The 14,239-nt window shown below is 37.8% G+C and overlaps 1 protein-coding gene across 5 annotated transcripts in view; it reads right to left on the reverse strand.

Annotated features, from left to right (window-relative positions):
• LOC145996596 (glycerol kinase 5-like) overlaps positions 1-14,239 on the reverse strand; it is an 81,474-nt gene that overhangs the window by 2,681 nt on the left and 64,554 nt on the right. For all 5 annotated transcript variants that reach the window (XM_083133153.1, XM_083133155.1, XM_083133157.1 and 2 more), the window contains one exon: positions 8,663-8,796. In XM_083133153.1, coding sequence (XP_082989279.1) covers positions 8,663-8,796 — 134 coding nt within the window. The remainder of the gene's footprint in view (positions 1-8,662; positions 8,797-14,239) is intronic.

Below are 14,239 nucleotides of genomic sequence, written 5' to 3' on the forward strand. Positions count from 1 at the left end.
TGAAAGATCTGCATTTGCACGCGTACAAAGTGCAGTTAACGCAGGAACTGAAACCAGCGGATCATGGAAAACGACGGCAATTTGTTGGCTGGATCCTTGAAAGGGAACGAGAGAACGAGGGTTTCGCAAAGTGCATAATTTTCAGCGATGAAGCTCATTTTCATTTAAACGGGTCCGTAAACAAGCAGAATTGCCGAATATGGGGTTCAGGAAAAGGAAATGCATCCTCAGAGAGTTACGGTTTGGTGTGGGATTTGGAGTGGGGGGTTTGGTCGGTCCTTACTTTTTTCAAGACTAAAAGGAAATGCTCTGACAGTGAATGTAATTTGTTACCGTGCAATGCTAACTGATTTTCTTTGGCCTCGTTTGGATCAAATGAACATCAAAAATGTATGGTTCCAACAAGACGGCGCAACTTGCCACACTTCAGAAGAAACAATCAATCTGCTTTGTGAGAAGTTCCCGGACAGAATAATCTCGTTGCGAGGAGACCAAACCTTCCCACCTCGACCTTGTGACTTTTTTTGTGGGGGTACACCAAGTCACAAGTTTACCAGAACAAACCCCGAAATTTGTTGGAACTAAAGCAAGAAATTTGACGTGTCCTCAACACACTTGATGGGGAAATGTGTGATCGGCTCATGGTGAATTTCATGGACCGAGTGATTGCGTGTAGGGCTAGTAGGGGGGGGGGGGGGTCATATGCCTGATATTGTTTTTCATGTTTAAACCTTAATATCTCCTGAAGAGAATGGTATGTGTTTTGTGCTTTTTTTTCCAAAAATAAATTTCATTTATAGCAACTTCAAATCTGGCGTTCTTTATGGATCACCCTTTATAATGCCGGAGCCTGTGACTGAGTGGTTATCACATCGCGCTGTGATGCCAAGGGTCCCGGGTTCGAATCCCGCTTGGGCTTGGTTGTTTGTGAATGTCCATTCATCAATTTCATCACTCATCCCCATCTTCGCAAATTAGCCAAGAGGCACAAAACGTGAAGTAAAATAAACAATCAATCAATTGATTATATAAGTGGGGCTATTTGTTTTAAGAGAGTTGGATTTGCATGCTTCATTTATTTCCTTCATTTTACTTCATCTTTTGTGCCACTTGGCTAATTGGCTTGAGTGATGATATGATGAATAAATGCTCCCAAACATCCATGCCCAGGCCAGGATTTGAACCTAGGACCCCTGGCATCATAGCACGATGTGCTAACCACTTTGCCACTAGGGTTGGCAAGAGTTGGATTTCCATGGACAAAAATTACAATGAGGTTACTGTAGCATAACTTTTAACAGTATGCTGCAAAATCATGTAACAATTTAAGCTCAGAGAACTATTTTTTTTATATCAGTATGTAGGTATTAAAGACAGGGTTATTACAAATGATTAGAGCAGTTTCATGAGTTTGCTGTAGCTATAATATTTGACATATTGTCATAAAATTTTACAGTAATGTCAGGAGAGCGCAGCACTGAGCAGTGAGTAAAGATGGCGGCACGTGCTCAGAAAGCTTATGCTGTGCTGAAATTTCATGCATAGTGTGAGGATGTTCTGTGCCCCAAATTCACACATCGTGCCTGTTCACTGTGCCACTTAAAGAAAAAGTTGCCTCATCACTATGAACAAGTTTTTCACAAAAAACATCCTCTTCCATCAGTCCTTGCAAACCACTTCATCATGGGTAGTGAGGCCTTGTACCAATTGTAAGCGATAAGGCTTCTGTTGCAATCGTTTCCGTAGAAGCTTCCAAACGGTTGGTTGTGGAATGTTCAGCTCTCTGCTTGCTCTATTTGTCGACTTCTGTGGGCTACGTGCGTAACTCGCTCGCATGCGCTCAACAATTTCTTCACTCACTGGAGGCTGACCTGTTGATTTCCCCTTACAGAGGCATCCCGTAGTTGTAAACTGTGCATACCATTGCCAAATGGAGTTGGCACTTGGTGCAACTTTCTTGAACTTTGTTCTAAAGTGTCATCGCACTGTTTTGACCGACTGATATGCATGAAATTCCAGCACAGCATAAGCATTCTCAGCACCTGTCGCCATCTTTACTTACTGCTCAGTACTGCGCTCTCCCAACAGAAACCCTAAACATGCCTGCAAGAGAAGAAAACTTTTTGAGTTTTTCTACATTACTGTAAAATTTCATGGTAATATGTCAAATATTATAGCTGCAGCAAACTCATGAAACTGCTCCAATCATTTTAAATAACCCTATAAATACATACTTGCAATAAACATGTTATTTAACAATAAAACCTAACATATTAAAATATAAGGCTATTATTTTTCCTTGTTAAAACCATAAATCTATAGCATGGTCATGTTTTTATCGAGGGGTGGTGGAAAGTAGGCTGACCAGAGTGGAAAGGTAGGACGATGACAGGATAGAAATTAGGAGCAGCTGCGGAGGATGAAGGGTGAGAAGATGAAGGGACAATAACAAACATGCATTGACAACACAACATGACACCCACAGAGGATTATACTGGCTGTGAGTCTAGAGCTTCACTCGTCTCTAAAATGCAGTCCAGGGTGTACTACGTGGAAGGGAGTTTGATATTTGGGTATCCTCACAAAGGGTCAACCCTTATACCCTGCACCTGGAGTGAATGTGGACGATGGAATCAGCTGTTCGCCATGTTAATCCCTACATTATAAAAATGTGTGGCATTCTTCAACACATCGTCGTCACCTTTATTCAGTGCTAAGTGTTTCTGTCACGAAGAAGAAAACTGTAACTAAGTAACTAACTCCCTAGCCTTCTTAAACCCGAAGGTTCATGGCTGCAGCAACACAGGCCTTCCATCTGTCCCTATCTTGAGCAAGTTCTATATACTCTTTTCCATCCCTACCGATTTCCCTTAGGTCCATCTCAACGTTGTCCCTCCATCTTCGTCTTGGCCTTCCTACAGGTCTCTTACCATCAGGTTTCCCAACAAGAATCCTGTAAACTCCTCTTTCCTCTCCCATTCGTGCCACGTGGCCTGCCCACCTAAGTCTTCTTGATTTAATTATTCTAATAATATCTGGACATGAATACAAATTATGTAGTTCTAAATTATGTAACCTTCTCCACTCACCTGCCTCCTCATCCCTTTTAGGTCCAAAGATTTTCCTAAGGATCTTATTTTCAAATACTCTCAATTTATGTTCCTCTTTCAATGTAAGGGACCAAGTTTGACATCCATATAATACTACAGGCAAAATTACTGTTTTGTATATTTTAACTTTTAGTTTCTTAGATATTAAACGAGAAGACAAAAGTTTATGAAGAGAGAAGTAACATGCATTTCCTGAATTAAGCCTACTTTTTATTTCCTCTTTAATATAATTTTCATTTGTTAATATTACTCCTAAGTATTTGAATTTGGAAACTGGTTCAAACGAGTTGTTATCAATAATTAGATTTTGATTATTACCTAACACTTGGTTTCGGCCTGTAAGCATATATTTAGTTTTCTCTTTGTTAACTTCTAAACCTATCTCTTTAGCAGTTTTGAAAAATATTTTAGCATTATTCTTAATTGTATTCACATCATCCCCCAGTAAGTCTACATCATCTGCATATGCTAACAACTGAGTCACACCATTTAATTTTAGTCCTTCTTTAGTTTCTTTTATCTTCCTAACAGCATATTCTAAGGCAAAATTAAAGAGCAATGGAGATAATGCATCTCCTTGTTTTAACCCATCATGAATTGTAAATTTGTCAGACATATTAATACCCACACAAATTTTACTTTCTGTTTCACTGGTGCATATTTTTATCATACTAACAAGCTTCTTAGGTATTCCAAACTCTACTAATATATTATATAATTTATCTCTTTTGACCGAATCATACGCTTTTTTGAAATCAATGAATAGCTGATGGACATTTTGATTATATTCCCACTTTTTTTCAAGTGTCTGTCTGGTGAAAAATTTGATCTGTAGTTGATCTGTTACGTTTAAATCCACATTGATAATCACCTATAATTTCATTAGCATATGGGGTTAGTCTTGTTAAAAGAATGTTAGATAATATTTTATATGTTGTTGAGAGTAGATAAATTCCACGATAATTATTGCAGTTCATTTTATCACCTTTTTTAAACACAGGAACAATTATGGATTCTTTCCACTGTTGAGGGATTTCTTCTTTATTCCATATTAAACAAATTAATTTATGAATTTGACATCTTAATGAATTTCCACCATATTTAATTAACTCAGCTGGTATTAAATCAATGCCAGGTGCTTTGTTATTCTTTAGCCTTTTAATAGCATCTTTAACTTCAGTCAAGTTAGGTTCTGGAACTAAAGGTTCTGCTGTGTGGACTTCATTTACTTCTGATTTATCTCCTACATGGACATTTAAAAGGTCATTAAAGTAGTTCTTCCATCTATTTAGAATATCGCTTGGGTCAGCTAGAAAATCACCGTCTTTATCTTTTATCAAGTTTACTTTAGGTTGCCACCCCTTTCTAAACTCATTTGCACCTTTATATAAATCTCTGATATTTTTATTTTTGCTGTTTGTTTCAATTTCGTTAATTTTGCTTTTCAAGTAATCTCTTTGTTTACTTCTAAACGTGCAGTTAACTTCTTGCTTTATTCTATACTGCTGGACAAAAAAAACCGGACACTTGCATTTTTTGGGTCGATAAAAGCTCTGGTACAAGGGCTAACTAAATGTTGCAGAAACTGAATTAAGTACGAATGCATAAACAAAGTCCGAGCCTATGAATGGTGCATATGGTACTACATGATCTGCCGAACATTCTGTAATATACCTGCGAGCTGTTATTGCAATTCAGATGTCAAATATTAAAGTGTCCGGTTTTCATTGTCCAGCAGTATATTATAATTGTTTAGATTTGTATCATCAGAGTTATTTAACCACCTAAGTCTAGCCTGATTTCTTATTTCTATTAGATTATGACATTCATTATCAAACCATGGCTTACTTTTTCTCGGTTTATGGTATCCTATACTTTCTTTAGCTGCTGATTCTATTGCATTACGTATGTGCTCCCAATTCTTATTTACTTTCCTGTATCAAATTTTAGAACTTTTAAATTTTGTTGCTTATGATTTATCATTGCGAGTCTTTCTCTTAATTTAGCAATTACTAAATAATGGTCACTGGCACAGTCAGCACCTCTATGTGTACGAACGTCAATTATACTAGTATGCCTTCTCTTATCAATGAGAATATGATCTATCTGATTATGAGTTTTACCATCTGGAGAAGACCAGGTATATTTATGGATATCTTTATGTTTAAAAGTGGTACTTTTCACAATTAAATTCTTTGAGGTTGCAAAAGTAATCAATCTTATACCATTATCATTACTTAATTCATGAAGACTTTCTTTACCAATCGTGGGTTTAAATGTCTCTTCTTTGCCAATCTGTGCATTACAGTATGCAGCAAAATTATCTTTAATTAGTGGCTTTTGGAAGGTCCCAAGTTATTAGCCTCTGAAACTGTTGGCACATTCTTTGTGTACCTTTCATTCTAGTCAACCCACACATATAGATATTACTCATGTCAATACAAATGGAGATGAAAGAGAAGAGGAAGACCACCAGAAAAATTGGAATTTTTAAAATAGTGGGGAGAAAATGAAAGGATTAGGAGCATGTGGGATGTTAAGAAGGAGTGGCACATATCTCCCTCTACCAAATACCCCCTCAGCCTCCACCCCTGCCCGACGATGAGAATGATTAGTGATGAGATGGACCAGGGTGGAAAGCGAGCGAAAGCATTTCTCAATCTTGAGAAAGAGAGAAAATATCCCCCTTCATTGCTCTTTCCTGTGTAGGGAAAAGGGAAGAGAGAGTTTCTCTACTCTGTCACCTGAAAATCATAATGTTTTGGGTAATTCTGAAAATTGGAGGTGGAGTGATGAGAACAAGAGAGCGATAGAGAGTGTTGTTCTTGGTCCTGTCTCAATGCAAGGAGAGAAGGGAATTCTCTCATTTCTCTCTTTCTCTCTCTCCCTCCCTCCCTCCCTCCACCACATGTAAAGGTGAGAAGGAAACTAAGGAGGGGGTGCTCCCCTTTGGCCCATTTTTTTTCTCTTTTCATCTCTTTCCCTTTTTCCCTCTCTCTGTGTATGTTTAACAAAAAGCTGGTTTCATCTCGATGCTTCAGAATGTAATGGCAGACGATGAGGTGATAAGTTGGTAGCTCGATGGCCAAATGCATTAAGCGGTTCGGACTCTCCACCAAAGTTTCTGGGTTTGAATTCCAGCGTGGGCATGGGTGTTCTTTGTGAATGTCCCTTCATCAATTTCACCTTTATGAGCACTCATCCTCATCACAATTAGCCAAAAGGTGGCAGAAAAGTTACACTAAATAACAAAAATACAAAATAGAAGAGATATCAACAATTTATTAAAATGGTACATGAAAATAGTACAATTATTTCTCTTGTAGTCTACGGTTATTACAAGCATAAAAACACAGTTTTCGTTGTGACATTTATTTTTAGTTTGATTAAAGATACAGTTATAACAATGGTTAACAATTTTTAACAAAAAATAATCAGTTATACAATGGATGTTGTCAATGTTACATTGTTATAATATAGCAACTTAACTGTGAAGTAAGCAGTCTGTTTTATTATTATTTCAGATAAAAAATGTTGATCCCCTTTTTTTATTTATTTTTTATTATTGATCTCATCGGGCAATTCAAAATCATCATTGATTTCACAGAGATTCTTCATGTTTTCTGTTACATTAAATTTTAAAGGTGGTGGCTTATTCCACTTGTGAGAAAGACAACTCCATAGTGGGTCTATGTTACCATTTTCATTATTTAATTTATTCCAGTGTTCTTCTGCAATGAACGAAGCTTGCCAGACATTCAAATCTATTTTCCCGTCACTCTTTTAAAAACCCTTCTCTTTCTAATCATATGCTTGTCAATCATGTTCGTGCCATCTTATTGCCATCTTCATCATCATCATCGAGGAGAAGCATATGATTAAAAAGAGAAGGGTTTTAAAAAGAGTGACGGGAAAATATTTGAATGTCTGGCAAGCTTCGTTCATTGCAGAACACTGGAATAAATTAAATAATGAAAATGGTAACATAGACCCATATAGCGACAGGATTCCATGGACTGCATGTTATTATTGGATCAACATTTCTATATTTTATATTTTCATTTTTAATAGTAATTTTATTAATAATTTATGGAGTTTTCTTTTTCACAACTGGAGTAGGCCACCATCTTTAAAATTTAATGTAACAGAAAACATCAAGAATCTCTGTGAAAGCAATGATGATTTTGAATTGCCTGATGGGATCAATAATAAAAAAAATAGAAAACGGCGATCAACATCTTTTTTTCTGAAATAATAATAAAACAGACTGCTTACTTCACAGTTAATCTGAAATAATAATAAAACAAACTGCTTATTTCACAGTTAAGTTGCCATATTACAACAATGTAACACTGACAACATCCATTGTATAACTGATTCTTTTTTGTTAAAAATTATTAATCATTGTTATAACTGTATCTTTAATCAAACTAAAAATAAATGTCTGATGTGTGTTCTTCTGAAACATCACAACGAAAAACTGTGTTTTATGCTTGTAATAACAGTAGACTACAAGAGAAATAATTCTACAATGTAAGCAATGCGTACAATACAAGAAAAATGAAAATAGTGTCAGTTTTAACCCTAGCTTACCTGAGAGGAGGGGGAAGTCCAGGACTATATCTCTTGTTTTTCTATTTTTCAACTGTGAACATTTTCATTAAAAATTGGAAATAAATTAAATTTTTCCTTGGGGTGTCCCAAAAGTTTTTTTTTTTTTTTACTTCATAAAATCATAAAGGTAATGTACCATATGTAGGAGGCAAATTTCACATGGTGAGACTAACAGGACCCCCCTCCCCCACTTGGGATATGTGTTTCAACATGACACCTATGCCATTGACAGTGTACTACTATTGGTTGGTAATGATGAAAATGTCTGTTATTATTATAATCAGTATACAACTGTACATATATATGTACAAAATAAAGGCATTGGTGCAAAATTAATAGTTTCTTAGGCTTATTGAATAATAAAATATGAGTAATTTGTTCTTGTTTTTTATTAATGATGGTAATTTTTGTAATTGTCCTGCACTGAGGTCAGGGCTACGGAACACGTTCCAGTTCGAGTCTCCTGGGGAAAAGCGTAACAACTTTTCTCCTGAGATTTCGGCCAGTGTATGTGACTAGTGGCCACCCACCATCGTGAGGAAATTGGGGAGATACGAATGAATAGCGTAACCTGGTCACAGAAATCTACAACAACTGGGGGTTCGTCGTGCTGACCACACATCACCTTGTAACTGGTTGGGTGATCGCCCACCACTGCTGAAGCATATGGGAGTGAGGGTGGCAGTTGGTAGGTAGGCCCTGGCCCTCAAGGGCTGTTGCATCATGGTTTATTATAATTGTTGTAATTATTATATAACTGCGCCTATATAACAACAAAGGAAGTAGTTTTAATAACAGAATGCTTTATTGAATTCTAGTGATATAAAAATGTGTGGGCTTGTGAGCCTCCTCCTTAGGCACATTTCTTCTTGAGCATGGGTTAACTACGATTAAACATTAACAGCTGGGTAGGGAACAAGGCACACACTGAAATTTACCTGAACTCAGTCCAGCTAAGAATGCTGTTCCTAACGAAGACATCTCTGATGACTGTGGCCTTTCCACTTCCCTTTCCGTGAGCGTGGCTATCATCTGAACAATGAAATTATTTCTGGAGACTCCGCCATCTACTCTGAAATGGAGAATTTGCAGAGTAAGAACAACAGAAGTGTATGTTAGTCGTATTAATAAAGTTGCCATGCACTTGACTCCTTACATATGCTGAAAAAACTTATTTTTTGTAACTAGAAAGACTATTCTTAAAGTACAGGGTGTATCAGAAGTCCCTGTAGAGAAGTTCCGAGCAAATGCTATTAAAAGACAAATTTCAGGTTGCTATTTTTCTTTTTATACCAGTGTGTTACGAATGTGATTTAAAGTCCAAATTAGTAGGAATTACAGCAAAGAAGAGCCTGAAGAAAGGCACTTCCTACAATGATAATCCCAGTTACACTAGCTTAGTGATGATAACAGTGTTCTTACGGAGTATATAATGTGATTACCATACGGGAGACTCGGGTTGGATCTCCGGTGGGGGAGAACCGGAATTTTTTGCACATGTTCAAGTGGCTCCAGCACCCAGCCAGCATCGTATAAAATGTGTACCTGGAGGAAACTCTGGTGGATAAAAGCTGCCAGGGGCATGGTGCTGATCACATCACCCCCACCTTTGGCCATGATCAAGATAGTGTGGAGTTCTAACTCCACACCCCCTGTACGCCTTCATGGTATTGTGTAAAGCACATTGGAGCACTTTACTTTTACTTATGGAGTATATGATCGTGAAATGAGGAAGACGATACTTAAAGTACAGTACATTGAGAGCTTTATTAATAAATTTGACCTGAAAAATGGAAAGTGATTATAAACCTCTATCCCCGAAATTCAGATAGTAAAATTTCCGAATCGAGATTTTAAATTTTTCGGGATCCGGATATTTTTTGGCCATCCTTAGTGTGAAGGCAAAATTGCGAGGAAAAATGTTCTGAGTAAGTGTGTCTTTCAGATCAAGAACAAAAATCTTGATTACTCTTATCATTCGTCTGTTCAATACAAAAAAAATACAAAAAAAATTGTAAATACAAAACAACAGAAAGTACTTCGTGTTCTTGCTGCAGTGAGAGAGAAGATGGTTGTCATTGCAGGATGTCTTTGTTCTTTCTGTGAGTATGTGACTAAAAAGACATTCACAATGTCTCAAACACCTTCCGCTACGTATGTGGTTCTTTCGCAACGGAAGCCCAGCGATGTACAATTACACCGGAACTGAAGAACATGTGAGTTGTACTTTGGATGTCCATTGAGGGATCAAGACAAATGTTAGACACCCCATATTATGTGCACATCATGTTCAAATGAATTACGTAACTGGATGATCAAAAGAAAATGTGCAATGCAAGAAGACCAGTCCCATGCGACAAATCATTACACATCCCAGAGCCTACGGAGAGAGAGAAAGTACATTTACAAGAAATGGATTGTGCAGATATTTCCCATCAAAGAGTTATGTCAAGATGAGGAGAAAACTTCAGAACCAAAACTATTTAATCAGAAGGAGTTAAAAAAGCACAGTGTCCAACATGATCCTCTCGTTGATCCCAAGAAGATATTTATTTCCCCTCTGCACATAAAACTGGTTAGTAAAGTGTTTGGTGAAAAAAAAGGTAAAGTGCTCCCCTGTGCTTATCACCACACCATGAAGGCGTATAGGGGGTGTGGGGGTAACGCCCCACACTTTCATGATCCGGTCCTGAGTGGGGGTGATGTGATCAGCATCACGCCCTGACCGCCTTTACCCCCCAGGGTTTCCTCCAGGTACCCATGTTATTCGACGCTGGGTGGGTGCCGGGGCCACTTCGAACGTTAGAAAAGTTCCCGGATTTGAACCTGCCGGGGATCGAACCTGGGACCTTGAGCATGGTAGTCAGACGCGTTACCGACTGAGCCACCGGGCAATGTTAACTAAAATAAAATGTTCCAATACATTACTCCTAAATTTCCAAATATAAGCACAGCCAAAATTAAAGAAGGGATCTTTGCGGGACCTCAAATCCGAGACATTCTAAAAGATGGATCGTTTACGAAAACCCTGGCTGCTGAAGAACAAGAAGCTTGGACACATTTTCAGTGGGTTTATGAAAATTTTCTAGGTAAAACCAAGTCTCCAGATTTCATCAATCGTGTAGATAAACGTTTGCATCCATACAAGGAAATAGAATGTCGGATGTCACTTAAAACTACTCTTCCTGCACTCCTATTTGCATTTTCATCCGTAAAAATCTTCGCGATGACGAACAAGGGGATCGTTTCCACCAGGACAAGAAGACACTGGTATAGCACTACCAAGGTTTCTGGAATGACTCAAAGGTGTCAGACTACTGCTGGATGTTGTATTGTCATGATCCTGATGCAGTGTACAACTGACATGGACATTCATCACATTTTTTAAATAATATTTACTTATATTGCTGAAATCCAATATTGTTGTATTTATCAGACTAATGACAATTTTCATTATAATAAAAAGGGTTGTTATGAAAAAATGGTGGGTGCCAGCACAAATCTAGATGTAAATTCATGATCAGGATTAAAAACTGATATAGAAAATTACGGTTCTATTTCTGATGATTAAAAAAATTTTTATTTTGTAGACCAGTGTAATCTTATTGAATCCATGCCAAACAGGTGTGCAGCAGTATTAACAGTTCATGGAGACCACACATCTTACTAGAGGTCGGTTTCTGTTGTGAACATCATTGTTTGTATCAACTTATTCCACAGTGGTATACTCACCTGTAGTGTGTTGCATGACGCGACACTTGCTTAAACACCGTCTTGGGCTCTGCAGTAGCCATAATTGTTCATAATGTAACTGTATCTGTTGAGGGAAAGCCAAACATATGCAAATGAAGTACAGTTGCACCACTTTCTGGGTCGTTTATGCAGTTTAAACTGGGTGTTCCATTTACAACGCAACCCGGAGTTGGGGATAGTACAACTTTTGAACCGGAAGTGGTACACATATAATCCTTATACCAAATTGAAGCCTTGTTCATGCATATATTTTTAAACCACGGAACAATGATTGGATTTCATTAGTGTCCATGCAGTGTTGCCAAATGTAAAAAGAAGTGTAAATTAATTTTTTTACAAAGCATGAAAAATGGCACATACTACACATGTACGGATATGACGTCCGTAATTTTCAGTTTGGTGGATTAGCTCGGCATCTATGGCAGTGAAAAAAGAAATGTTCATTTCTACCTATAGCTAAAGGTATCTTTAAGGGGGGAACTAGGGAAATTGCTGTTTTTTAGAAATTAAGACTGTGCATTGGCAACACTGCTGGTGTTTCAGTGCCACAAAAGGTGTGTTTCGAAACTGTATACATCATGCAATTACTGAAAACAATAAAAAAGAAACTTGGAAATTTTCATGAAAATAATGTTACTTACATGCACCTGGCAACCATGCGATGAGATTACATTTTCTCCCTCTTGGAAAGAAACAGAGGCAAGGCCAGTTGTGTTCGGTCGGCAGTGCTTATTGTTATTGAGTTTTGTTAGTCTCCTTGTAAGGTTCATTTTGTGTTGTGTTTTGTGTTTATTGATTTACTGTTAAGTTATTCTTGTTTGTTGCAATGAGGTACTCTACAGAGGAGAAGGTTTTCATTATTGAACATTATTTTCGTTCCAATTCATATGCCACAGTGAGAACAGAATTCCAACCAATGCTAGTCTTCAAGATAAGTCAACAATATGTAGACTTGTTTCAAAATTTCGTCAGACGGGATCCATACACGAAAAAAAAATCATGATAAATGAAGGCATATTCTTACGCAAGAGCTTCTTGGAACCGTTCAATGGAGTATTTCACAATCACCAAGGAAATCTGTACACAAGCTTGTGGCACAAGTAAATTTACCAACAACGACTTACAGGGCTTTCAAAATGATGCACCTATGCACATATAAGGTACAGGTTGTTCAAGAACTTAAGATGTCAGACTTGGATTCCCAAAGGAAATATTGCCGTTGATTCAAATCTTTTTATACGAGACCAAGGAATCAATGTATAGGACAAGGTGTTCTTCAGTGATGAAACTTGGTTTCATCTTAACGGTTATGTCAACAGTCAGAATTCCAGATACTGGTCAACTGACAATCCACATGTGTTGCACGAACAACAGTTGCATCCCCTAAAGGTAGGTGTGTGGTGAGCAACGTCACTGCGCCGAGTAGTTGGATCTCTTTTTTTCCCACTACAGTCGATGGCACAGTATACCATGAACTTATCACGCAATTTATTTCTTTGCTGGATATTGCCGAATGTGATTGTTGGTTTCAACAAGACGGGGCAACATGTCATACGTCAAATGAAACATTAGACATGTTGAAAGACTTTTTTGGTGACCGGATAATAAGTAAAGACTTATGGCCCAGTTGCTCCCTTGACTTTTCCCTCTGGGGCTACTTAAAGCAACAGGTATACAAAAATAATCCTCGAACTATACAAGACCTGAAAACAAACATTCATGGAGCCATTGAGAACATTAACATTTGTACTCTTCGTGCAGTTGCTGCCAACATGGTGAAACGGGTGAACCTGCGTTTGGATGAAAACGGTGGGCACTTCCAGTATCTGCTGTAAAGCTGAAAATTCCATTCCTGATGCATCGGATGGTTGCCAGGTGCATGTAAGTAACACCATTTTCATGAAAATTTCCAAGTTTCTTTTATATTGTTTTCAGTAATTGCATGATGTGTACAGTTTCGAAACACACCTTTTGTGGCACTGAAACACCAGCAGTGTTGCCAATGCACAGTCTTAATTTCTAAAACCAACAATATTCCTAGTTCCCCCTTAACCCATTACTGCCCACTGTCGACATTTGTCGACATAAAATTTAATAATTTAGTATAATTTTTTTCTCATGGGTTTTGTGATATTTGTTTACAACGATAACTTTCGTGGATGAGTTGGCAACTACTTCAGCGACTGCAGCAGAGTGACCTTCAGTTTCCCTCCACAGAGCTTGGGGAGTCATTGTTGTTCACACGTGTTTGCATTGTGTTTGCATCGTGCACTATGGCTGCTAGCAATAGGTATGTTTTTTCGTATTATCCTAAATCTTAATTAGGTTATTTTTATGTGTGCATAAATAGCACATGTTGGTTATATTTACACTATGTTCACTTTCGTTGAATGGTTGTTATCATCTTCTACGTACATCGTTATAATTTAGTGTCGACATTTGTCGACAGTGAGCACGGACGGGTCCACTGTTTTCATCACCGGCCCTGTTACGATATCAGTTGTATAATTTTTCCAGGTTGACTGTAGAGCAGATCGCTTGTATATTAGAAGAGACAGACGACCTCTTAGATGCAATTGTATACACCGAGCCTCCTGAGAATGTTCTTCTAAGCGATGGTGATAGTGATGAAGATGAACCCGTTGGAGATATGAACAAACTTTCTGGTAATCAATTTCGGACAGGTGCAGTGCTGGTTTGCTCCAAAATCACCGATAAGGGAATAGTGCATTTGAGACAGGGTGAACCAGATGATGATGCGT

The sequence above is a fragment of the Lepisma saccharinum genome, chromosome 12 (assembly GCF_977018435.1).
Source record: "Lepisma saccharinum chromosome 12, izLepSacc3.1, whole genome shotgun sequence".
Classification (NCBI taxonomy): Eukaryota; Metazoa; Arthropoda; class Insecta; order Zygentoma; family Lepismatidae; genus Lepisma; species Lepisma saccharinum.